The sequence below is a fragment of the Fusarium venenatum genome, assembly GCF_020744135.1.
Source record: "Fusarium venenatum strain MPI-CAGE-CH-0201 chromosome Unknown EDB82scaffold_4, whole genome shotgun sequence".
Taxonomy (NCBI): Eukaryota; Fungi; Ascomycota; class Sordariomycetes; order Hypocreales; family Nectriaceae; genus Fusarium; species Fusarium venenatum.
The window spans coordinates 4,305,691-4,330,523 of record NW_027072132.1 but is presented as its reverse complement, the minus strand read 5'-3'; the positions used below and the strand labels follow the sequence as shown (position 1 = coordinate 4,330,523).

At 48.0% G+C, this 24,833-nt stretch overlaps 11 protein-coding genes across 11 annotated transcripts; 6 read left to right on the top strand and 5 right to left on the bottom strand.

Moving 5' to 3' along the window:
• Positions 1-295: 295 nt before the first annotated feature.
• Positions 296-827, top strand: EDB82DRAFT_529960 (uncharacterized protein; the record flags this gene model as incomplete). The annotated part of the gene is made up of 3 exons (XM_025738471.1): positions 296-539; positions 594-664; positions 714-827. The coding sequence occupies 3 exons, from the start codon at positions 296-298 to the stop codon at positions 825-827; spliced, it is 429 nt and encodes a 142-aa protein (XP_025593229.1).
• Positions 828-968: 141 nt separating this feature from the next.
• On the bottom strand, positions 969-1,591 carry EDB82DRAFT_436391 (AP complex, mu/sigma subunit; the record flags this gene model as incomplete). Its single annotated transcript, XM_025738470.1, has 2 exons — positions 969-1,469; positions 1,523-1,591. The coding sequence occupies 2 exons, from the start codon at positions 1,589-1,591 to the stop codon at positions 969-971; spliced, it is 570 nt and encodes a 189-aa protein (XP_025593228.1).
• Positions 1,592-2,004: 413 nt separating this feature from the next.
• EDB82DRAFT_529958 (uncharacterized protein) lies at positions 2,005-2,679 on the top strand (the record flags this gene model as incomplete). Its single annotated transcript, XM_025738469.2, has 2 exons — positions 2,005-2,367; positions 2,425-2,679. The coding sequence occupies 2 exons, from the start codon at positions 2,005-2,007 to the stop codon at positions 2,677-2,679; spliced, it is 618 nt and encodes a 205-aa protein (XP_025593227.2).
• A 1,316-nt stretch (positions 2,680-3,995) lies between these two features.
• On the bottom strand, positions 3,996-6,509 carry EDB82DRAFT_529957 (uncharacterized protein; the record flags this gene model as incomplete). Its single annotated transcript, XM_025738467.2, has 6 exons — positions 3,996-4,369; positions 4,421-5,133; positions 5,187-5,669; positions 5,724-5,801; positions 5,856-6,421; positions 6,471-6,509. 6 exons carry the CDS (start codon positions 6,507-6,509, stop codon positions 3,996-3,998), a joined length of 2,253 nt encoding a protein of 750 aa, XP_025593225.2.
• A 7,618-nt stretch (positions 6,510-14,127) lies between these two features.
• On the bottom strand, positions 14,128-14,794 carry EDB82DRAFT_323684 (uncharacterized protein). The gene has a single exon (XM_065607482.1). It carries the CDS (start codon positions 14,726-14,728, stop codon positions 14,372-14,374), a length of 357 nt encoding a protein of 118 aa, XP_065463416.1. The 5' UTR covers positions 14,729-14,794; the 3' UTR covers positions 14,128-14,371.
• Positions 14,795-15,440: 646 nt separating this feature from the next.
• On the top strand, positions 15,441-16,541 carry EDB82DRAFT_529956 (chitin synthase III catalytic subunit; the record flags this gene model as incomplete). Its single annotated transcript, XM_025738466.1, has 4 exons — positions 15,441-15,470; positions 15,536-15,571; positions 15,665-15,940; positions 15,993-16,541. 4 exons carry the CDS (start codon positions 15,441-15,443, stop codon positions 16,539-16,541), a joined length of 891 nt encoding a protein of 296 aa, XP_025593224.1.
• Positions 16,542-17,044: 503 nt separating this feature from the next.
• Positions 17,045-19,110, top strand: EDB82DRAFT_452380 (Ssl1-like-domain-containing protein). The gene is made up of 2 exons (XM_025738465.2): positions 17,045-18,064; positions 18,119-19,110. Exons 1-2 carry the CDS (start codon positions 17,496-17,498, stop codon positions 18,957-18,959), a joined length of 1,410 nt encoding a protein of 469 aa, XP_025593223.1. The 5' UTR covers positions 17,045-17,495; the 3' UTR covers positions 18,960-19,110.
• EDB82DRAFT_515273 (Glyoxalase/Bleomycin resistance protein/Dihydroxybiphenyl dioxygenase) lies at positions 19,111-20,772 on the bottom strand. The gene has a single exon (XM_025738463.2). It carries the CDS (start codon positions 20,623-20,625, stop codon positions 19,351-19,353), a length of 1,275 nt encoding a protein of 424 aa, XP_025593222.1. The 5' UTR covers positions 20,626-20,772; the 3' UTR covers positions 19,111-19,350.
• Positions 20,773-21,684: 912 nt separating this feature from the next.
• Positions 21,685-22,482, top strand: EDB82DRAFT_529953 (uncharacterized protein; the record flags this gene model as incomplete). The annotated part of the gene is made up of 1 exon (XM_025738462.1): positions 21,685-22,482. The coding sequence occupies one exon, from the start codon at positions 21,685-21,687 to the stop codon at positions 22,480-22,482; it is 798 nt and encodes a 265-aa protein (XP_025593221.1).
• Positions 22,483-22,596: 114 nt separating this feature from the next.
• Positions 22,597-22,832, bottom strand: EDB82DRAFT_529952 (uncharacterized protein; the record flags this gene model as incomplete). The annotated part of the gene is made up of 2 exons (XM_025738461.1): positions 22,597-22,627; positions 22,684-22,832. 2 exons carry the CDS (start codon positions 22,830-22,832, stop codon positions 22,597-22,599), a joined length of 180 nt encoding a protein of 59 aa, XP_025593220.1.
• Positions 22,833-23,519: 687 nt separating this feature from the next.
• On the top strand, positions 23,520-24,745 carry EDB82DRAFT_515270 (ribosomal L27e protein family-domain-containing protein). The gene is made up of 3 exons (XM_065608978.1): positions 23,520-23,653; positions 23,892-24,228; positions 24,351-24,745. Exons 1-3 carry the CDS (start codon positions 23,591-23,593, stop codon positions 24,356-24,358), a joined length of 408 nt encoding a protein of 135 aa, XP_065463415.1. The 5' UTR covers positions 23,520-23,590; the 3' UTR covers positions 24,359-24,745.
• The last annotated feature ends 88 nt before the right edge of the window (positions 24,746-24,833 follow it).

Sequence of the window (24,833 nt, the reverse complement as noted above, 5' to 3'; positions counted from 1 at the left end):
CACACCTTTGTAAGGAATTGAAATCGGGCTGACAAGAAGGAGGGGTGAAAATCGCGGGGCAAGTGCGTCAAGAGTGCAAAAAATATCGATACTGACTTGTACTGAATTCATACTTGTGTATTCTGTCCCCCTGCCCAGCTTAGAAGAGGTTCCTGCCCGCGTGGAAACTGTGGCTATGTTGTGGCGGTATTGTGGCGCTCCTATTGGAGAATCTCCAACTGCGACGCCATCATACGAAGCTCGATATCGGATCTTCAAGCCATTCGACTACCGAGACCACAACAATTTAGTCGCAATGTTCTCGACTCTGGTCCGACGTATGGCCTCATCGTCAAAGGATAACCTTCTCAAGAGGGCTCCTCTGACGGTCGCCAACAACCCTCACAAGGCGCGAAAAGTGTGGCCTCCCAACTTCAAGCAGCTCACCGTCCAGCAACAATTACGATTCGAGAAGAAGTACAAGCGTCGCATTATACTGGCAAGTCGAGCACCTCGGTGGATCAAGTTTGTCAAGACTGCTCAGCTCTTGACGATTGTTGGTATGTAAAATCCTTAATGACGTTGTTCTACACATCGACTAACCCAGCTCTTAGCTGCCCTGGTCTGGCTCTTCTTCTACTCCGAGTTCGAATGGTGGGGTCAGAAGTACAAGCCTTCTGAAGAGGTTCGCATTTTTAGTCGCTTTAAATCGAGCATCGCTAACCTAATCCAAGATTCGACGAAAGACGCAATATCTCTTTGGTACCGTCGATCCCGAAAAGCGATACGAACGACGAGCGGATGCGCCACCTTTTGCTCCCCCGAAAGACGAGCCCGAGTCGAAATAGTGTATTCTATGTTTGTAATATTCAAGTCTCGGAGTTTGGCGTTACTCTCGTGGAGGCATAAATGTACAGATACCTCTGTGAGCGGGTACATCTTGTACCCGACTCTGGCATACCTTTATTCCACTCATTTTGTCATGATCATTATCGTCCGGTCCAAGCGAAGTTGGCGCCCATTCCAAGTCCACTTCCCAGACCAGTAGGCCCTCTACCTTCATTGACGGGTCTCTTTGCAACTGTTCCCTGCGCTTTGACACCCGAGACAATGCGATCCAAATTTGTCTCTATAACGACACCTCCTATTATCATCTCCGATAGTGTAGAATGTAGAGTTTCGAAGTTGAATATCAGGTCCAGCTCACAGACGTTCTCAAAGAGCTTATCGAGGGCCTCCACGTAGACTTGAATGAGGTCTATCAGTGCCAGAGGCGATTCGGTCGAGGTGGAAATAACAATAAAGTAAAGAGTCGCATAGTTGCGGTATGTCACGAGTGTAGGGACATCGTTCTGCTCCTCCGAGGAAGTGTGAGAGGTGCCGGAAGCGGCAAGCATAGGAGGGAGAGGTAGGAAGTTGCAAGATCCAGCTGGTCGGTTCGATACGAGGGTAAAGATTTCGGATATGAGGCGCTGTTGTATGCTCGTTTCCTGCCAGGGCGCATGATGAGTTTAGGACAACATGAGGGAAGAGGATAACATACCAGCTGAGTGTAGAACTTGGTCAGACGGGGCTGACCTTGGCCATTGAAGACCAGAAATGCGCTGATCATGATTGAGGACCAAGGCTTTTCATGCCTTGAAAAGAATACCTTGGCTGGTTGTAGATGAGGTGTGGGTATCGTGGTACTGTAAAGCACCTTTGGGTTGAAGCGGTCGATGGTGGGGCTTGCTTGGGCGGAAGACGGCGCGGAGCTGATGACGGGATGCGAAAGCTGCCCTGAGATACGTACTTTCTTTACCGCAAACCGCGGCGTGATTGGCCGCTTGTTGCTGCACCTCATAGAGAACCGCGGGGAGCTTGCTCCTTTGCATGCAACTTTTGATCATCAACACTCTGAATAAGAGCGATTGACCAAAACCATAAAATCAAATACATTTCTGAGCTTAAACCAAGACTATTTCATCGGTCCTTGACTCGCACTACCGAAACAACACCTTCTGATCTCATCGATCGAATTTCAAAATGTCTCGACAAATCGCATCTCAGGCTTCCCGTATGGCTTCGCAAGCCATCCGCTCGTCGGCACCAGTCTGCCGCTCCAGCTTCCGTGTTGCAACTATGACTTATGCTTCACGTCTCGCCATCTACCCAAACCTTTCTCAACGCAATTTCTCTACTACCATGTCCCGCAAGAAGGGTATCATGCCTGACACCGAGGATCCAGCCAAGCCTTTGACAGAAACTGAGCAAGCTGAGCCAAGTGCTGCTGTCGCCGAGATCACCGAGCAAGAGTACCATGAAATTGCCGATGAGTACCTCGACAATATTGTTAACCGATTTGAGGAGCTTCAGGATCAGCGTGAGGATATTGATGTCGAATTTTCGGTACATATAGCTTCATAATTGCTTCCATGATGCACTAACTAACAATCTCGTACGCAGGCCGGAGTCCTCACCATCGACTGGCCCGAGAATGGCACATATGTCATCAACAAACAGCCTCCCAACAAGCAGATTTGGCTGTCATCCCCCATCTCAGGTCCCAAGCGCTACGACTGGTGCCTTCTCGGTGAGGGCCAGGACCAGAAGGAGGGCACGGCTATGGGCGACTGGATCTACACCAGAGACGGCTCTAGCTTGAGTCAGGTTATCCTCGAGGAACTTGGTGTCGATATCGCTATTCCAGGCGAGGAGTAGAGCTTCCTCCTGAACTTCGATAAGAAGCCCATTAAGCATGAATGAAGATGAAAATGACAGGAGACAAGGATGCAGCATCATATTTGTTAAGGCGTTGAAAGGCTTGGGTTAGCCTGTTAAGGAATGAGTTTACTTCCAATGTATTATACATGTACTATCGATACGGACCTTTATCTGCGGGACTGAGAATGCCCATCTCAGATTGTATTCAAATGACATCTGTCAAGTCGGCTACCTAAACATGCGACATAAGCCCTTGTGATCCGCTTTGCTCGGTGCCTGTATAATAAGAATTTTACCGATCCTGCGCCCAAACTCAAGAATTCATCAGACTCAGCGCAACAACGTTCCCATACTCTTATTGAGCATAGCGACCGTCATATCATAGTGATTGTACGCTGTAGCCTTCGCCACTTTCATTTCATAACTTCATCCATTTCATCAGCACGTCTCATTCTAAAACTTAGCCATTAAAACTCACTCTGTATATTTTAGCGGATCATAGGATGAGTATCCCCTCTTCCGAAATCTCATATGCTGAACTCGCAGCAAGTTTTTCAGAATCCTGTGCTCCATTCCCTTCTCCCTGGCTGCAGCCTCCAGAAACCAGTTGGTTCGCTTGATGCCTCTCTCATCGTAGGTGGCACCGGGCTCGCGAAAGGCTCTTCTAAGCTGATCGCGTGCCACGAAACGAGCAGGGGATGAATATTGTACTGCTTTTAGGAGGTTTCGATACAGGCTACGGTATGCGTGTGGTATTTGAGTTGTGCTCGTCATTATGATCGAATCTGGTCTTAGTACATGAGAGGTTGAATATTGGCAATTGGTGATGGTAAGAAGTTGCACAAGGTAGACAGACCCACTTTCACTGGACAAATAAATGTCTACTAGCTAAGTTGACTTCAACTTGACGGTGGAAACCAAATACAACGCCTTGAACATACAAACAAAACGCACTAAAACAGTCATTTCGATCGAATGGGAAGTTTCCTTGTTGGTGATTCAACCGCTCTCTCATTATGTGTGGCATATAGGCCATGGCGTTAGCCGTCTAACTCCATGAGGATCCGGTCTAGAAATTTATCGGTCCATAGATATCAAAAGAAATGCAACAATCCTCGTCTAAAACTTAATATCACCTCAAGTCGTAAATGCCTTCCTTGCTCCAACGTAATCAGCCAATTCTTTCCCTTCAAGTAACACCACTTCCTTCCGGGGCGTCATTTCGCCGTCCTTATCCAGATGTTAACACATCCGGCGTCTTGTGCGCCATCTATATGCAGATATTCGTCTATCAACTGACTTCAAGAACTTCATCAACGGTCGTCACGACGACCTTCTTCCTGTTGGCCAAGGGGAGCATAACGACCTTGCGCGCTGCTACCGCTATCGGATCGGTTTCGACCGACAACTCTTGAAAACCACCCGCCGACGCCCCGTTCATCACCACCACTCTGCATCTGAGATTTACTGTCATCGTCGATAGTAGGAGGATCCAGAGAAAGGCCAGGGATGGCAGATGAGGGTCCGATAAGTCCACGAGACGATCCGACAGGAGATCCGCCCCTCATCAAGGAACCGGTTTCAGTGCCGTGTAACGAGGGTGTGCCAGCAACAGTACTGGCATCTCCGAAGAGCGAATCCATGTCTTCCAGGCGGACACCACAAGTCTCGGGGTAAATAAAGTAGACTATTGAGGTGTCAGTGATACTATCAGCATATGTTAAACAAGGCAACTTACCAACAACCACACTAACTACACAAAAGAAAGCATGAACAAGGTACATGCGCCACTTGATCCATTCCTGAAGAATTGGTGTCATTTCTCCTACCAGCCAGTTGGCGGCCCAGTTTGTTGCTGTCGACAAACTGGCACCCTTGGATCGAATGCTGAGAGGGAGAATCTCAGGTGGGTACAACCATGGGATAGGTCCCCATGAGTAGCCAAAAGCAGCGTTGTAGATCATAACAAACAAAACGACCAATCGTGGAGTCCACTTGATATCGAGGAATAGGAAGTAAGAGATGAGCGATAGTGAGATAGCCATGGCCGTGGCGCCAGAAAGAAGAATCTTGCGTCGTCCCCAGCGATCAACCAGGTACCATGGTGGAATTGTCGACATGAGATAGGTGAGACTGTTGAAACCAGTCATGAGAACGGCATCATGGCCAACCCAGCCGGCGGACTCAAAAACATAAGGCGCGTAGTAAGAAATAACGTTGATACCGTTGAGTTGGGCGAGCGCTTGAGCAGACATAGCGATGAAAACGCGAGTCTTATATCGGCGGAACATGTCCTTGTATGTGCGCTCGCCTTCTTGTCGCTGGAGAAGGACATTCATCTTGATCTCGCGGTATTCATCTCGAGCCTTCGGGTCGTGAATGTCGCCGCCGCCGTACAAGTTGGCAATGACAACCATACCCTCTTCGTCATGGTCGTTATCCAAAAGCCATCTGCGAAAATTAGCGAGCTGCTTCTAGTGATGTTGGAAATGTAATTGGCATACCGAGGGGACTCAACAATGACAAGACTGCCCAGACCGAGGAGGGCTCCCATAACACATTGCAGTCCGAGAGGAATGCGCCAGGAATAGTCGCTCTCGATGTAGCCGCAGCCGTAGTCAACCCAGACAGATGTGGCGTAGCCAACGATGTTTCCTGTGAACTCGATGCAAGCCAGCTTTCCTCGATTGTGAGGAGGCGAAATCTCAGACTGGTAAACGGGCACAATAGTCGAGAGCGCGCCAACGCCGAAACCAGCAATGAAACGGCCAGCCATCATCATAGGCATGGAAGTAGCCAGTGTCTGGAGTGCACCTCCAATGAAAAAGACGCATGAACCGTAAAAAATAGTCCGTCGTCGTCCGATAATATCTCCAATGCGACCGACCATCAAGGAAGTGATGAATGCGCCAATCTCCAGGATTGCCACCATAGTACCAACATAGGCTTTTGAGGGGTGGCCGAAATAGTCCATAAAGTATGGACCGCTAGAGAATGATTAGTCGACTATATGAAAAGATATTTCTATTATAGAGACCTACGTGATGATTCCAGACATGACACCCTGATCGTATCCGAAAAGGAAAACACCTAGTGAAACAAAGATACTGGTGAAGTAGCTTGATCATGTTAGCACGCGACTGGACAAGATGACCAGGTTCAAGAATTCTTACATCAAGGCCTTGCCTGTGAGGCCATGGATGGATCCTGTGCGTCCTGCCATGATGGTACCGAGTATACGTTCGACACGGGAAGGGCCTGGAGGGTTAAAGTTGGGGACCTCGATAGCCTCCTTATTGATAAGGGCAGATCGGGACCGAGAAGAACGGTGGTGAGAATTTGAGTCTTGGATTCGAACTCTCTTTTGATTCCCGTGCTTGGGTTGTCGACGGTGGACGTTTGCTAGAAGCTCGTCCTCTATATCGGAACCAAGCTGCAGACGAACAGGGTCGTGCTCGTCAGCGAGCTGCTCGCCGATATCACCGGTGTCGGTCCACGACGACTCGGAGCCGGAATAAGACGGGCGACGTTTAGGTTTGGCGACGTCGTGATGGTGGTTGGGGTTAGTATCGTCGCTATCGTCGTCGTATTCACGATCGTGGTTGCTGCGGGACGCGAGCAATGACGTCGCTTGCGAGTCCGGGTCTTGGTGTTGGTGATTATCAGGACGTAGGGTCCGCAGTGGAATGTTTGAGGGAAGACGTGAAGATCGTGAGGGAGGAATTTTGGGAAGATGGGGCTGTTAAGCAGCAGCGCCCTTCTGCAAAGAGAATGAAGGTAAAGGGTACAGGAAGAGAAAAGGAAAGGCCGAGAAACAACGAGGTCATCGGCACCTCGAACGGCCCAGCGAAAGACGGAGGGGAATGGGAAAGATGGGGTCGGGTGACCGGGGGTGGCCGTACGGTACCGGTATCAGGGTCTATCGGCGTCTATTGCAGGATTTAATCGGCAAAGGGTGAATAAAATCTGGCTGGTAAACAGGCAAAAACACCTAAGCTACCCAGCAAAAGATAGTGATACCTGACAGAAGCGCGGGTTCGATTGGGCGTGTGGGTTCCTGGTCAGTTGAGAGAGACGCTGTATGCAGGCCTTGTTGGGACCCCTGGTTGGCGGTAGCTCAAAGTGCGTCACTCAGCAGCGTGTAATTGGGGATCATGTACTTTGGAGTGACTTGCAATCCGAGAGCCAAGCAAGACACGACAAATACAATGCGTGTGCCGCGGTACGGGCGGATTACGCGGAGTAATGACAGGTATTTCTGGAAACGACACGCTTGCGACAGACGCTTTGCTAAATTAACAAGCGATCTTCAAAGCAAACCAGTCAGACAATTCTGTCTGTCTAAGACGGAGTCGCGACTGGGAAAAGGCTGTAGGGCAGCGCGTGGTTAGAGCTGGGCCTGGACCCGGAACTGGGGTTGTAACGGCAGACGGTAGGCAGATGACCACGATTGAGACAGGAGCTCAAGCCGACGGACAGTAGATGCAACAAGTGACAAATCCTGATAAAAAGTCAGGCGAGACAACGGCAGGGGCAGCGATCATGAACTGGACTGGACAGCCGACGCGGACAAAATGATCGACTTGAGGGTGAGGAAAACAGCGCAACAAGAGTGGATTGTTGATGAATGTTGAAGATAGAGAAGGAGAATCGAAGGAAATTGGTAAGAGATGAAGGGCAGCAGAATTGAACTGGACAAGTCGACAACTAGAACTCCATGGCGAGACGAGGCAAGGGGAAGGAACGGCTTCTGGAAAATAGTATGTACGGGAAGTCACTTCTCAGGGGATGGCTTTCAGGAGGTCAGGGCAGGTACGGATAGAGTCGAGTCAAATTGGTGCATCCATGATCGAGTACCTACAGGCAGGCACTGTACTAAGGTATCTGATCTATTACTCTATCTCACGTATTAGCGAATCTGCCCTGTATACCTAATCTGCCTTAATCTTGCTCTTGCATGATCATCAGTCAATTGACTCTCTTCGTTTTGCATTTGCGCCGTTTTCTCAGGGGGGTAATTCCGCCCATTTCCCATAGTCTCAAACTCTGAATTTTAACGGGCGTATTCATCTGTCTTTGGCCTTGTCGTCATCTCATAAATATTTCACATGCCCCCAGTCTCGCCAACCCGATAAGAAAGCCCCTAGACTCCACGCTGACGGACTTGAAGCGGGCACGTCTCCACGGTTTTGCAATGGGCGCTCGGGGCAAGCTTCCCGTCGTCAGTCACTTTAGTTACTTACTATCGTGAGTGTGGGGTGCCAGAGTGGACGCGACAGAGAGCCACAGCACCAAGACGTTGGAACGCAAAGGTGGGGGTCACATGTGTTTAGCTGATCAATTCATATAGAATCCATCAATGCTTCTGTTTGTTACTCTGTACATAAAACCCAAGGACAATGCCACCTTGAAGATCTATCTTCAGCTGAGACAAGTCAGATGAAGCGCTGCTACCTGGCACTCCTGGATCTGACTCGTTATCGCTGTCAAGGCTGTGCAAATATGGTCAGTCACATGTCTGGTTTCCCGTTCAGTTGAAACTGAGCGACTGTCATCTGGGAATATGCAGCTTCCAGTATTTCCCTCCTGACAAGAGATGGAGTTCACGCGGGTTATGTGTACTAATCTGCCGTCATCTCTATTCACTAAAAGTTTGCTATAGTCTACTGTTGCTTGTTACATCATGTTCCAGTCATGAGTCTTGTCTTCGCAGCAACCACATTCTACAACCGAGATCAACAAAAGGTCCAAAATTAAAAGCGGTCACCCCAAATCTATCCTCGTTTCCCCACGAAATCAGTGTTCACGAGGATGTTCTCTCCACAAACTAAGTAGCCCCCAGCGATGAACGAGTCTGGGGAAGAGAAGAGAGTTCAATGTACTCATCAAGTACCTTTTCATCTTCCAGTTCCACTCACACAATCAGTCATCCAGGGTAAATTCAGGTTCGCAGTCATTTCGTCTTTGGCCTATCGCTGTCTTAATGTCAACAGCTTTGGCGGGCCCGCTTGACTCGCGGTGGATACCATCTACGTCACTGATCCCTTGGTATCGAGTCCTGCGGGCCTCGATTAGATATTGAATTTATACAAAGAACGGTTCTATCAATCTGGAATGATAGAGCGGTAAACATTGATCCATCAGAGTTGCAGTTATCACATGACAAGTTTCAATGTGAACGTGTCCGCTGCAGTTATTATATCTGTTCTTCAAATCACAACTATCACCAACTTCGGCTACCATTGCTATCAAGCTTCCTGCAAAGCCATACAACAGGGTTCAGGTGTAGACATGTCGATCTAGTGTTGACCGACCCTTTGACGAACAAGTCGTCAAAATTCTTGAACCACATTGGTCCGCTTGTTTCTAATCGCGTGATTTATTTGTAAGGGTCCAGCATCGTGTCAGATGAGACCCTGGCATCGGAGTCCAAGAAATAATGCCGAATGAAGATGCCTTCTTCCCAAGATTATGATCCAGTCTTAGGCCGAGCAGCCTAGCAAGCAGAACATGTTCATCGATCAAATAATAACAAACATCTTCAAGCGGGTTTCATAGATTTACGATTGCAAGTTCCAATAAAATATGGGGCTTTTGCATATAATCTTTCCGCCAGTGTCGTCGAATTCTCGTACAGTTTGCCTGCGAAGTTGTCCAGTTTGTTGTCGGGAGTAAACACGTCAATTTGATTCATTCTATGTTAAATCGGACAGTCAGTTTTCCAGTACAATGGTACCAATACTGTCAGCAAGAACGGTGTTCAGGTTACCTACTCGACGTACAGTTATAACGGAGTTCCAACGAAAATGAAAGCTACGTCGGCCAAATTCCATGTGGTACGGCATCTTCAGTACGGTTTATTTACCGATTTTCCTGCGATGGGGAACATCCTCTCGGCCCTTTGGCAAATCTACAGTCACGCGTAGAAAATATCCCCGAGTGAGGAAGGCCTCTCTCCTCCACTATTCACTACCAGAGTCGCCTGTGTTGATCAAAATCATTTGCCTGTAGGTGCCACTTCTTGATCTTCAAATAGTCAACTCTACCCCACGATCGCAGAAATTCTTGAAGCCGCCAATGCTTATTGTCTTAGTCCCCTGAGATCCGAGCGGTGCAGACCATGGATTGTAAAGTTGATCGACCCCCCAGGCGAGCCTGTGATCATTTCACTCGCCTTCAATGACAAAATCTTACCGCTATATGAACTTCTGGTGGAAATTTTCTCTAGGGTTGTTAGCGAGGCGAAAGGGGTGTCAGTAAATACAACGCACAAGTGAATTGACAATCAGTAGGTGAAGATCCCGTTTTGCAGCACCTTGCCAGCAACGAGGGCTTTATATAACATCACGGCACTCTTTGCTTCCTTTCAATCTAGAAAAGAAACCAACATTTCTGAGAAAATTCGAAACCCTGACAAGACATACACGGCTCCACAGAAGTACGCAGATAGATCACTCTCAGTGTCAACCTCCATCTGCCCGCAATACCATTGGGTCAAACGCTTGTTAGATGTTGCGTTGGTTGATCCTTCAAGTTAAATTCCCAGGTCGCATTAATCGCGAGTGCCAGACTTTGAACGAAACCTTAACCTCAGCTGCAACAAGAGGCTAAAGAAGGCTCAAATCAAGAGTTGCGGGTTCGTCGTGCCGTGCTTTTGGCACCTCCTTCAAAGAAGCGTCCTGAATGAAACAACATGATTTGGCTCGCGTAACAACAGATCAATTTCGAAGAGAAATATTTCGGCATGATTGTTGCGAATTTGTTCCTATCATCATGGTACGAGTTCGCCTTCTGGATAGCTTTATACGTGGCAAGATGTGACTCTCAGGGCATTCTAACGCTGTAATACAAGCACATTGCCTATGAACTAGATCTGAAGTACAAACCCTGCACTACCTACGTTTCCGCACGGATGTATGCACCCATCAGTTGCCCGGTCGCTTCTAGTGCTTCAATTGTATGATACGCTGGCAAGTATACTTATGCTATAACATTACAGCAACTCGACAGAGGAGGGTTTTCGAAGGAGTAGCCGAGATGATGATAGTAGATGGATATATATCCAGTCTTTTCTAAATCAGCTGGAATAAACGAGAGTCCGTATCAATAGCCACAAGACGTTTTCGACGATGTAAACCAGCATACACTCGCGCTGGCGAGACACCTATGTTTCTGCCCATCTTCAAGGAAATCGACCTTCATTTGTTGATTTTACAGGTGCCACATTCTCCGAATCGGTGACATGCCTGCATTCAACGCAGTTGGTTGACAATAAGTGGTCTCAAGGGGTGCAATCGATGTCTTGGAGTATGCTCATGCATCAGAGATATTGTCCAATATGGCTAGCTCTACGGAATACAAAGTCATATGTTAAAGTTTCTCACAAGTGTTGAACATAACATCACCTGCCTTACAGTTTATTCGGTACAATGCCCCACGAATTCTTGAGAGCGAATCGATTGCAGAAGATGAGGGCTTTCAGGGCCTCAATGTCAGTAGCTCGAGAAGTCATCTTCATCCTCAAAGGAGAAAATAGGAGCTCTCTCTCAAAGTGCCTAGGCTTTAACAGATCTCAATACTCGGGGCTTAATCAGCGTTGCAGCTTTCAATAGCTTGGGACTGGAAATTGCGTGGACTGCAGTACGGAAACTTGTAGAAAGCAACCAAGGTGTCATGATTGTCATAACGTCGAGCAGCGAGCAATGGTTTGAAGGGAGAGCCCCAGAAAGATATTCGCCTAGACGTCCTGTATCACCTATACCATCTACGTTTACTTCGAGAGGCGCGAGGAAAACACCGTCGAGGCCAATGGGAAGCAGAATGGGGTAACATTGATGAGACATACAGGGAAAGGAGAGGTATCGCCAACACTTTTCTACCCACGGACTCGAATTTGGACATGTATACTCAAGCCACAACTGCGGTATCATCTCATCACCAACAAACTAGTTGCAGAAGGACACATGCGATTTATACGCTTGGGGTTTAAATAGGGCCATATGTCACTTTTAGCAGTAGGTTCGGATTGGGAGTATAGTATCGTTGGTTGTAACATTTCTCTTCAACTAACAGTAGGAGTATCAGCCACTTTGTATATCTTCAGCAAATCAGGGCTGATTTACACCTGTGCTCTGCCCCGTTCATCCTTACGTATTAATTGAAGTATGTGATGCTCTCTTTCTTCCAGCTGGCCAATATATGTGAAACCCATGGTTGCTATTTTTATATCTATCCGGTAAGTGCCAGTGCCGACGTTACACATGAAGGGTCCAGAGCGGCAATCCCGCTGCAGGTACAGATTAAAGACCAGTTTTTAAATATATTGCTAATATACGGCTTAGTTATGTGTGGTTTGACTCTTCGGGTGTAGTCCTGAACTTTGCAGCCTCTTCTGTCTATACTAACTTTGCGTAGTTTAACGGTGCATTGCAGTCGATGTTACTCCGCATATAAAATCCACTCGCTTAAACAGGATGTTATTGTATACTCTCAACTCATCTCACAAACCGAGAATTTGAGTAACCAAAGTGCTTAGTTCTAGAAACAACGGAGAACTATTATTAGACCAACAAAGTTGATGTATTTACTGTTACTATCGTGAAATGTGGAGCCATCTTGGGCGCTGAATCATCAACAATACCACGATAACTCAAAGCATATAATGTATTTATATGAATGAATGTAATTCAGGGACTTACAGACCACTAATCAGACTTGTATCATGACTGAATGGCTTCACTTAGCCGTATGAGATGTAGGTAGAGAATAAAAAAGCCAAGTATAGGTACTAGAGATACCCTATACCCACGAGGCCGATATTTGACAAGAGTCAACACAACTTGTCAGTCTAGTTATCATTTACTTTCTTTTTGCTGGAATGCCTAGTTATTTGCTGTGCCGAACCAATGTTTCATATCTTGCCTAGTTGCTGCGTTTTGTCTCATTATGCATGACTGCCTGGCGATTCGCGAACTAACAACCCAAGAAAAGACCCCGCACTCGCTGTGAGTTTTCACGAACTGTCAAAGAATACTTGAAATGGCGACTTGTGGAAGATAAGAATATTTGCCTCCCAATCGTCACCGTTACACGTGTCAACCGTAGAAGCAGTCACACGAGTCCAAGTGAAGCATCTTTGCCGCACCAGAAGGACTGGAGTGTGACGCACAGCCACGGGCCAACGTGTAATCCGCTGCGCCACACGAGAGCATGACCTACTTAGACCTAAACCCAGGTCTAGATCTTCAGAAAGATCTTCATCTTGCCTTTTCTTCGGGGTAGAGCGCAGAAGCAAGGTAGATATGCAGCTGTGGTGTTGAAAGCCGGGCCTGAAACAATCTTGAGGCACCAATCGTAGTCAAGAGCTGCGCCTGTATCCCACAAGCGTCAATGAAGCAATTGTCATGATTCTGAAACAAAGACCCTGCCTGTTGGTGTCGGCTGCACCGAAGATCAAATTGAGTGCTGTCAGCTGTACGCTGATGTCAAATAACTGGGAAACCTTGAATCTCAGCCTAGGTAGAAAGATGGTGGGAATACAGTTACTCAAGGGGAAATTGCAGTGAATATCAATCAACAATAGTAACTGGGCCACACTTGCGACGTGGCTGGTGCGTTGTGTTGTACAATAGATCGACAGAGGAGTACGGATACAACTCGGATCTGATCTGGGTTAGCGGATTGAGATTGAAAATGACATCCCAGAGGAAATTGCAAGCAGATTGGCTTTATCTCGATTAACCACACAGCTTCTTTGGTCGGGTGTGGCGGGTAAAGTGATGATTCCCTTGGCTAATCGAGCTTCCAAGTTTGGCGGACCTGATCTTGAGGGGAGGCATGGGAGGTTCAAGGGCATGTCATTGGAGTTAAATGGCGACATATTGGACAGGGACCGGGTCTATTGGATGTATTCAGACACCAAAGTGTTCATTCTCTGGAGAATTGAAAACATCAAATGCAAAGGACAAAAAGTGAGAGAGTCAAAGCAGCTCAGCTCTTTCGACACCAAAACTCACGAAAGCGACCGCAAAAATAAGATCGCCGAGCATTGAACGCAGAGCGCCTTTGATGTAAGTGCCAAGAGCGCAATTTGCTTTAGGCCGCAATTGGTAGAGTGAAACGAAACGGCTGCACTAGGTCCGGCCTTTTTTCATCATCCTTTCAAGTAATTACGTCTACCTTTAGTAGGTAGGTAGAAGACAGGCACGATACTCAGTTGACTATCAAATGGCAAAGACCGATGATGAGGAAAAAGAAAAGATACAAGATTGAAGGAACTCAGGAATAAGAAATATAGACTCCATCGAATCACATCAAATTATGTGGTGGCTGAATTCAATCGCATTGGTACTGTTTCCCCACATGGTGACTTGCATATTGTTTTTTCTTTCTCTCACTGTCTTGGCTGGAAGAAGCCGTTAAAATGTGACGTTATTTGATCAAAGTGACAAACCTGGTCATTATGCACAGATACGAATGAGAGAAGCAATATACCTAACGACTCTTTCGCCATCACCGAATGTCCTCCCCCTCCCTTGGTCTTTTTCCATCCCTATCACTGAGGGGTTCGATGGTTTAACGACATGATGCCATATTCACCCTTGGATTCCTTCCCCCTCAGACAGCAGTAGACATGATCATCATTAGTAGCTTATTAGTGCATTTGCCGAAGAATACGGGTATCAACACCCTAAAACACAACAAAAGTGCAACAAACAGCAATCTCACTGAACACCCCCGGTCTCATCAAGCGTAGCCCATCGTAATTTGATGTTCCGAACCAATCATCACCCACAAATCTGTTGACATTCGAGTCTTGATCCGCTGGAAGTAACCACTCAGACGAGAATCTCAGAGAGCATGAGATAGCCCCTGGTAGGTACCTGCGTTTTAGTTTACCGGGGGTGATGATGAGAAGGCAACTCAGTGGAACTGGAAGTTGATGCTCGTGGGGCACTTGCCCAAACAACCCATGGTATCGAGTCAAAGCAGTAAGGCAAGCCAAGGCAACTTTGGAGGTTGCCATCCAATTCGACCCTGCCAGCATTGTTCTGATTCTGGTTTAGACTACGCTAAACTGTGATGCGACCCTGGGAGCTGCCCTGAAATGGCCCTTGGGCCGTCCACTCCTCCGCTCCCGCTGAGACCAGACCACCCAAAAACCTGCTAAAGGCCCGCTGGGCTGTTTTAATCTTATATTGGCCTGTTTCGCCTCTCTTTCTTCGCGTCCGCGCATGGAAACCAGCTTTTTCTGTAATATCCTGTCCTGTCCAATCTTGCTGTTGCTGCCCGTCATCGCGAGCACCTGCTTAGATCTTGCATCACCTCTTTTTTTTTCTCTTTCTAATAATCCGATCTGTTTCCAATCCCAGGCTTCCGTCTGTCGCAAATCTGCTACAGTGCATTCTTAACTGAGGAGCTGTCTGGACACACCGCGAAATTACAGCTCGTCGTTCCACCAGCCACCGCAGCCCCGTCCTAGCAACGACACCGTCAATTCAAGCCAAGCAAGTTCAACCACCGCTCGATTTACCTCAACACGACAAGGGGTCGGGAAAATCCTCGTTTCTCTTTTTTCCCTGTTTCCACTTTACATCTTCACATACGAAAACTCGACGAACTATTCCACGATACCGGTTTCCTTTGTCCGCCGCCCTCGCTGCGTTACTCGGTCGATTCTAAACAACACTTCTCTCCCCAATTGTGGTTGCTAGTGGATGTACCCCCTTTGATCGAGGAGTTACGCATCCGCAATCACAATGGGGTCTACCGAATTTGGAAATTTTCATGTACGCCCTCGATTATCCGTCGTTCAACAGCATTGAGGTCAAATTCTAATCACAATGTGCTACAGGACTTTTGCAGAGATTCTACTCTCCCGGTTTGCAATGTATGTTCATTACCTGATGATCTACCTACGCCATTAATCGTCATGGTGGAGTGGAGCTGCAAAACAATGGGGACCTTTACTGATCGTCAATAGCTTCTGTCTCCGAAACACGACCAGAATGGTGACTGGGGAGGATGTGAACTCACAGGTATCTCTCTGAGCGGAGGACGACATCTCGGAAACTTGGGTTCTATCCTCCTTGCCGGCATTGCCATTGCCACCGCCGGCTTTCTCCTGCTGCGATCGGAGAAGAAGCGAGCAGCTGTTGGTCGAAGGGAGATGCAGTTATTCCTTATTGGCTACATCATCATCAGCATATGCGAGATCTTTTCCGTCGGAGAGTTTCCTCTCAACAGCACTGTTAGGGTTGTAAGTTTCCAGCTTGACCAACGTCTGTCAAACCATGTACTGACATTATCAGGCTTTCTCCGCTATCCATATCGGCATGATCATTGCCACATGTTGGATTCTAATGCTCAATGCTGTAGTAGGCTACCAGGTCATCGACGACGGTACCCCTCTCTCGATCGCCCTCATTGTCATTTCGGCTGCTGTTCTACTTATTGGAACTGGTTATATCGCCCTCGACACTGGCCTCTCGTGGACTGGCTACTGGGACTCGAGCTACGATGGCCCTAGGAACCGAAACATCGCCCTTTACGTCCTTTATCAGCTTGTCCCTTTGATCTTCCTCGTCGCCTACTTTGTCCTCGAGGCCATCCTTGTTGTCCGGATTCTCGGCGAGACGCGCCCTATGATTTACCTGGCCGCCGCTGCGCTCCTTTTTGCCATCGGACAAGTTTTCAACTACGCCGTCAGCAAGTACATATGTGATGGAACAAGCGGAAAGATTGACGGTTCTCTTTTCCAAACCCTCTTCACTCTGCTTTCAGTTATCATGGTCTGGGTCTTCTGGTCCAGCATCACCGAGGACGATTGGCCGATGCCTGTCACCAACACCTACCCTTAATGCAGCACTGATATCAATATTGTTGCGGGTTTTGCTCTTGGAACGGCGTTTGGCGGCGTACTTCTTTTCGGTTTCGATATCCCTCCTTACACTCGACGACCCAGCTCACGGTCGAACGACGTACACACGTTATGAACATGAATTTTTGCTTGAAGTTTCAAAATGAGGATAGTATTTTGAGTTTGTGGGTGGTTTGAACGTATTCAACGCGATTCAATGGGGATGCGATAGAACGACAAATGATTGGGTACTTTACATGAATGGCGGCATGCACGCGATTATTGTTAGGCCTGCGAGAGGAGGAATTATGTCCAGCTTTGCCAACGGGATTTATTGGCCAAGATTTTGCTGGTTTATGTCTTTTTTACATGCTATCACGGGAAAATTTAGTACCCTTTGGCTTGTATATAGTAGTGATTAGTTTTCGATCGTAGTTATACCCTGATGAGCGACTAATGCATAAGGAAATCAAAGTTAGATTCAGTTAATTAAGTAACAATTCTCAACGTATATATCTCCTGTATCTTGAAACGTGATTAACGACCAAAGATTGTTAGTCCCGGCGAATAAGGGAGAGACTTGTGAAGGAAGAAGCCCAAATACAATATGTTTTTGTTATTCTTATTACATTGCCTTACCGGGAACGAGGCATAGTTCACTAAATATACATATCAACTCACCTATGTAAGGTAGGTTACCTAGGTAGGTAGGTAAGTAATAAGCAATCAAGGTGAAGCTTCTGCCGACTTACAACCTGGCCTAATTCAAACTTGTTTTTGCGCATGCACCATTGGCTGGGCGATCAACTCTAAAGATCTTAAGAGTGGATCTGCCGCGGCAAGGCTGTGTAATCTTGTCAGCCTTGTACACTTAATTCCGTCACCACCAATACCCACGATTCATTGTTTCTTTTACCTCCAACATACAACAAATAAAACTGAACTAAGCACGATCATGGCTGACTCCGATGGCGAGTATGTCGGTGACATGTCGGACGACGACCTCATGGACCATCGCGTCACCAACGACGACCCTCAAGCCCCGAAAGCCAAATCTTCGAAATCAAGAAAAGGTGATTCAGCTAGAGCTTGGGAAGTCTCGAAACGAACCTGGGAGACGGGTCTACCAGAGGAGGACCAAGACGGAGTTCTGAGTCTCAACGTGCTCGAGGCCGAGAAGCGAAAGCGACTACTACGCGACACAACACCGCTGCAGAGAGGAATCATTCGGCACATGGTGCTTGTGCTAGACATGTCGTTCGCTATGACGGAAAAGGACCTTCTACCGACGAGATACCGTCTTACTCTGAGTTATGCGGCTGCTTTTGTACGGGAGTTCTTTGAGCAGAACCCTATTTCACAGCTGGGCATTATTGGTATGCGCGATGGCGTCGCTGTCAGAGTCAGCGACGTGGGAGGAAACCCAGCAGAACATTTGGACAAGCTGAAGGGATTGGAGAGTCAAGATCCTCAGGGAAACCCAAGTTTACAGAACGCTCTTGAGATGTGCCGAGGAGCTCTGTTGTGAGTTTGATACTGCCACCTTCAGGGAAGAACCATCAAGCTAATGTACCATAGCCATGCACCCTCCCACGGCACGCGAGAAGTCCTCATTATCTACGGCGCCCTATTATCGAGTGACCCCGGCGATATCCACGAGACCATCGGAAACCTCATCACAGACCGAATACGCGTTTCCATTGTCGGACTGTCCGCACATCTAGCCATCTGTGCAGACCTGTGCTCACGAACAAATGCCGGCGATGAGTCACAATACAATATCGCAATGGACGAGGTTCACTTCCGTGAGCTTTTCCTCGCAGCCACAACGCCTCCGGTGACGCGCACGGCCGAGCAGAGCACAGCCAGCCTGCTTATGATGGGCTTCCCATCCCGAACGCTTGTTCCAAACGGGACGACGAGTCACTGCGCCTGTCACAATCAGCCTTGCCGCGAGGGCTATCTTTGCACCCGTTGCGGCGCTCGCGTGTGCCGTATCCCCGCTGAGTGTCCGTCGTGTGATCTCACGCTTATTCTGTCAACGCATCTGGCCCGATCTTATCACCATCTATTCCCGCTACGGAACTGGGTCGAAGTACCCTGGGCCAAAGCCACCACCTCAGCAGCCTGCTTCTCATGTCTTGCACCCTTTCCCGAACCACCAAAGAACAAAGGGCATGACAAGACTAAAGAAGACAGTGGCGCGCCAAAGACAGCCAAAGGCGTCAGTGAGAGCGGACGCTACGCATGTGAAGTTTGCGGGCAACACTTCTGTATCGACTGTGATGTCTTTGCCCACGAGGTCGTTCATAACTGTCCGGGTTGCCAAAGTTTAGTATCAAAGACTGATGGTGCCGCTGCATCGGGCGAAACGAATGGTATGGCTGCGCATACCAATGGCGATGTTACCATGACATGAGGTTTTCAGGACGGTTGTTTATGCCAAGAGGAGGGATCATATTTATACCCGGGAATTAATAAAACAATTGTGGAGTTTTAATCTGACAATAGCTTATCGTGAATGAGCATCATTGTCACGGCCACACAAGCGGCGCAAAAGGGGTATCAAAATTATTGTTAAGTTTTCAGTTTCATTTCAGTCTATATAGTCCTGCAGGTAAAAGGCCTTGCAAGCATCGGTGTATCTGGGTCAAGCATCGCAATAAACGTCATGCTATCATAAACTCGTCTCGTGCTTCAACGGAATTTTTGTATCCTCCTCTGGAAATGTTACTAGGTCAGGTTTACATGTGGTTTGCAAACAAACTGCTGTTTCCGCAGTCATGCGTGGAATGCAAAGAGCCGGTCGTTTATAAGTTACCACGCTCAGCTTGCTCACGCTCGATAGCCTCGAACAGGCTCTTAAAGTTACCAGCCCCGAAACCATCGAATTCCTCGCGCTGGATGATCTCAATGAAGACTGTGGGTCTGTCCATGAGAGGCTTGGTAAAGAGTTGTAGCAGATAGCCACCCTCATCGTAGTCGATCAGGATGTTGAGACGCTCAAGAGTCTCAAACTCTTCCTTAAGCTCCCAGTTGCGACGCTCAGTCTTGAGACGGTGGCGCATGTTGATATAATATGTTGAGGGGACATCGATGAAGTCAACACCACGGGCACGGAGAGCTGTGACAGCACCAATGATATCATGGGTAAGAAGGGCGATGTGCTGAACACCAGGACCAGAGTTGAAGATGACATACTCCTCAATCTGAGACTTCTTCTTGCCCATGGCAGGTTCGTTGATGGGCATCTTCACAACATTGTTGGGAGAAGCCATGACAACGGAGCTCAGGGCCGAAAACTCGGTGCAGATCTGGGAGTCATCCACAGACCAGAAGCGGTGGAATGAAAGACACTGTTCGTAGAAGGCACAAGCCGAGTCCATCTCGTTCCAAGACTGGTTTCCGACACAGTGGTCGATGCGGACCAGGGGAACTTCAGGAAGAGTCACAGTAGCAGTGTGCTTCTTCCAAGCACGGTAACCGGGAAGGAAGGGCCCAGTATAATTCTGTCGAGAGATAAGGGTGTGGGTGGTGTCACCATATGTGCAGATGACAGCTGTCGAGACGGCGCCATGCTCCTTGTCCTTACTGACCTTGGGGTCTTGGACAGCAACGGCGCCCTCTTGGACAGCCTTGTGGTAAACTCCCTCGACGTTCTCGACCTCAAAGGCGACATCCTTTACGGCATCACCATGGCGTTCCAGATGAGCATACATCTCCTTGAGGAGCTTTCGGTCTGACTTGGAGATGGGTTCATCATCAGGGAAGTGAGCTTCAGATCGTAGAGGCGACGTGAAGACAAAGCGAACACCGTTGTTCTCAATCACATATGAGGCAAAGTACCGGCTTCCAGTCTCGAGACCCTTGTAGGCGATGGGCTTGAAGCCAAAGAGGTTGGTATAATAGGAGGCAGCCTGCTTGGCATTGCCAACCCACCAGGTTATGTGGTCATATCCGGTGAAGTTAGGGGGCGGCTGAACCGCAAAGGTGTTGTCGACTTGATCGAGAGAAGAGGCAATGGGAACAGTAGTAGGCTGGACAGCCTGCTGGGGAGGCGAGTTGGTGATGGCAGAAGGGGACATTGACACACAGACGGTTCGATAGGTGAGCCTTTGATATCAAAATAGGGTAAACGTTTATTTGAGGTTTGAAGCTGAAGTCAAGTTGTTTTTTGTGGCGGTTTTGAGAAGCTATGAAGACTGATTCGTGAATGTGCTGAATTGATAATGAGGAACAAGATGGGGGAGTCCAGACGTATATGTAAGAAATCCTGATTTCGATTCAAAGCCGGCTTAACCGTTGAAGCAACAGGTATTTGCTTTATTCTTTGTCATATCTGACGGAACGCCTCCGCCTGGAGAAGGCATTGTGCGGCCCAAGACACCTTCCAGGATGAGCAGGAGATAGGTCAATACCAGCCAGATCTATCGGTAACATCCTCGTTGGGTCTTCCGTATGAATAACACTGAGGACCAATGACAATTGCGGTGTAAGAAAGCAAAGCCATTCCAGTCATGGCAGGCTCAAGAGTCACGCGCGGGGCTTCCGCGTCAGACCACGACCTGACTGATATCATCAAAGAGCCAAGATGTCCTAGTTGATCGATCTCATGGGCGGTAGTGCCGAAGGTAGTTGTTAGAGGTTGTGAGGCTATTACTGCGGAACCTTCCGCCGGTGTCCCGCTGCGGCGCCAACCGCACCAAGCCGAGTTGGGCCGATTACTGCCATAGGCATCAACGCGGGTTAACGACCATAGCCTGGCGGCATATCATATCAAGGACTGCGGAACTGTCAGCAACAAGTCGGCCGAAGCATCATCCTTGCGATTGCCATATCCATAATCGGTGATGTGGAGGTTGGCCGCGTAGTATTGAATGCTCCCGCTAAAGCCGAGACGCCAACAATGGCAGGTCGGCTTGGTGTAAGCCGAATATCAGAAATGATATTTAGAACGCCTGCCAGCCTTTTCAACCGCCATCTCCGTTGCCTCATCACGTCTTGACAGATTTCCGAGTATTCCCGAACTGAGGCTTTTCAAACGTAACCCGAATTGATTATATTGCCCATTGCCGGTTTTCCAATATTTTAGATCAAGGTTGCCTCTGTGTTATCAGCCAAATCGTTATTCAACAAAGGCCAACATGACTTCCGTGTGCTTGAGCAAACATGACATCAACATCCTTGAGAAAATCAAGGACCCTGAATCCAACCCATATGCCGGCATCGTCCTTGACTCCTCACTACCCCGCGACCCAAACATCACAGATGCAAGTGTGTACGAGCGGGTAGTCGAAAAAGAGCGCGAAATCATCCGTTCTATTCAAAGCCTTGAGGCGCAGCTTAAGAGTCTCTCAGCTGAGGAAGCTAAAGATGCTGCCGTCAAAGGCTATCAACAAAGCCTTTCAGCAGTCGAGGGTATGATTTCTGAGTACCCCAACTATGCCAGCGCCAGAAACAACCGCGTCCAGATCCTGAGGCGATTGTATGGCGATGCCATGCTGTTATCGGATAGCAAGGACAACTCCATGCCTTTGATCGAGAATCCCGATCAGACTGAAAGAAAAAAAGCTGCCACTACAGCTCTAGGGGACATGAAGGTCTCAATTACCCTGCTTTCCCCACCATCAACAACAACACCTATTTCCCCACAGGTCGCACGCACTCTATCAATGGCCCACACCCAACGAGCTGCATTATATCTCAAGACAGCCAGACTATTGCCGACACGTTCACTGGATATCGACGAGGCCCTTGATGAATCCAAATGGGAAAGGCTGGACTTTGAGGAGGCTGCGTCTCGGGACCTTGCGTTTGGAGGAAGATATGGCAACCCGATTGCAAAAGGCTTGGCTGTCAGTGTCAACCCGACAGCCAAGCTTTGCGGACAAATCGTGCGAGAAGCAATGAAGAAGGAATATGGTCCATCGTTTGGCGAATAGACTGTGTATATATAATGAGGCTTGATATCCCAAAAAGTTAAAAACGAATATGACGCCAAGTTGTACAGTTGAACATGGTGAGAACAACAACCCAGTGGTTGGAGACAGGTTGAATTAAGAAGACTTGGAAGAAAGCCCTACTCGTCTGGATTGAGAATTAGCTTTTGAAACAATGAAGCAAGTAATGTGAGATAATATTACCGCCGCGCAGCCTCAAGAGTCTGTTGAGTTGTTCGACCTTTATCCTTCTCCTCACGATTGATCCTGGTAGCAGCTGCTGAGAGGCCGATCAGAACACCGAAAATCGGGTCTGCAACGCGAGAGATGATGTACGCTGGTGCAGCAGGCATTGTGAATAAGTATACAGAATTAGGCTGAATGAGATGCTTCAATGAAGTTTACTCTGCCCACCTGTAACATTAGAGAGGAAGTTGTCTGCTCACGTGACACAATAAAAAAAAGAAAACATTAAACATAGCGATGCTCGGGATCGAACCGAGGACCTCCCTCCAGTCGTGAATTCTCTGTCACCTGGGAGGACCACTGCCTTTTATGGTCAGAACAAACCTTTCCCCATTGGGGGCCACAGGCTGGTATACGCAACCCAGAAATTAACAGACGGCGATTCTATCAAGCTGATAGCATGGAAAGCATGCCTTGTCTGAGGTACATGACTACCTATGGCGAGCTTCTTTCAAATCAAACAATCGCAGTTCTAATAAACTCGGGCATGCAGTTGTCTTAAGTTCGTAGTACGACAATCAGCATCGCCGTGCAGCGCCTAATGATACATAATATCTATACTGTATTTGAAGTACAAGCATTCCACTCATTAATATATTCTTCCTCTTATTAGTCCGATTAGATCTCTATAGTTTACCATTTACTTCTGTTGATAGACTGGTAGTGCTTCTTTTCACGATACGGTACCAGTTCGAACTGCAATTTCCATGTTGGGGCTTATCTGACACGTGACCTATCGATGGCCCGTGCACTCACGCACATTCGCTTGCGACGAAATCAAAAAATCCGTCCACAATCTCCATACGTCTGTCTTGACAACTCCTCGCAACTTCACTAACCAGCAGACAACACACCGCCGGACAAGATGAAGTTCCTCAAGGTCGGCCGAGTCGCCATCATCACCCGCGGCAGATACGCCGGAAAGAAGGTACGACGCCCACGACAATTTCGTGCTGCCATTACATCTCCCGAGTTCTGCGCCATCAAATAAAGATAGGGTTGGGGGGAGGGGAGAAGGGAAACAAGAACACACCTCAAGTGTTTTATGTATACGAACGACTATCTCGAGGCGCAGAACAAAAGAGAAACGACATGCTGGGACACGATTTTACATTCCGTTTAGTCCCACAGGGAACAATGATCGCTAACTCGATTTTGCTTCACAGGTTGTCATCATCCAGCCCGTTGACAACGGCAACAAGCCTCACCCTTTCGGTCACGCCCTGGTTGCCGGCATTGAGCGATACCCCTCCAAGATCACCCGCCGTATGTCCAAGACCCGCCAGGAGAAGCGAAACAAGATCAAGCCCTTCATCAAGGTCATCAACTACAACCACTTGATGCCCACTCGCTACACTCTCGAGCTCGAGGGTCTCAAGGGTGCCGTCTCCAACGACACCTTCAAGGAGGTTTCTCAGCGCGAGGACGCCAAGAAGACTGTCAAGAAGGTGCTCGAGGAGCGATACACCAGCGGCAAGAACCGATGGTTCTTCACCCCTCTCAGTACGTTATACCGACCTTGTGGCATTGGTATCTGGGTAGAGCTGTGCACCGCCACTGGCCTGCCGAGTGCTAATCGACACAAATTTTGTTTGTGCGGGGCACACGCTAACATTTGTCTACAGAGTTTTAAAAAAGGAATCGTTTCTCCATCACGGTTAGGGAGTTGGCGGGATGTAAAGAGCATCGATGGCATTAAGGAACCCCGGTTTTTATGGGCTCAATACGAAGTTTCTTAAAACAAGATCAGATCTCTACTTTGCCCCGTGATTGTAGCGTCAATATACAACGCGGATCGGACGGACGTGTTGTCCCGACCGAAGGATACCACTGGTGGAGTTCAATGAATTGGTGTCATATGAGGTGTTGAATAGACCTTGAGGACTCTTCTTGACGGTTGAATGTCTACGAGGTACATGAATCCATAAAATGAATTAAATTACCGTCAAAGTGATTCACCACGGCAAAGTCGCGTGCATGAATAGAGACAGAGAGCGGAGAGAAAAAGTGAACTTTTGATAAGATAGGTTTTCTTGTTACCCGTTTCGTTTCTACATGTCTATGGCCAAACGCCGTCTAGAGTTACACATCAATTAGACCATTCGTGA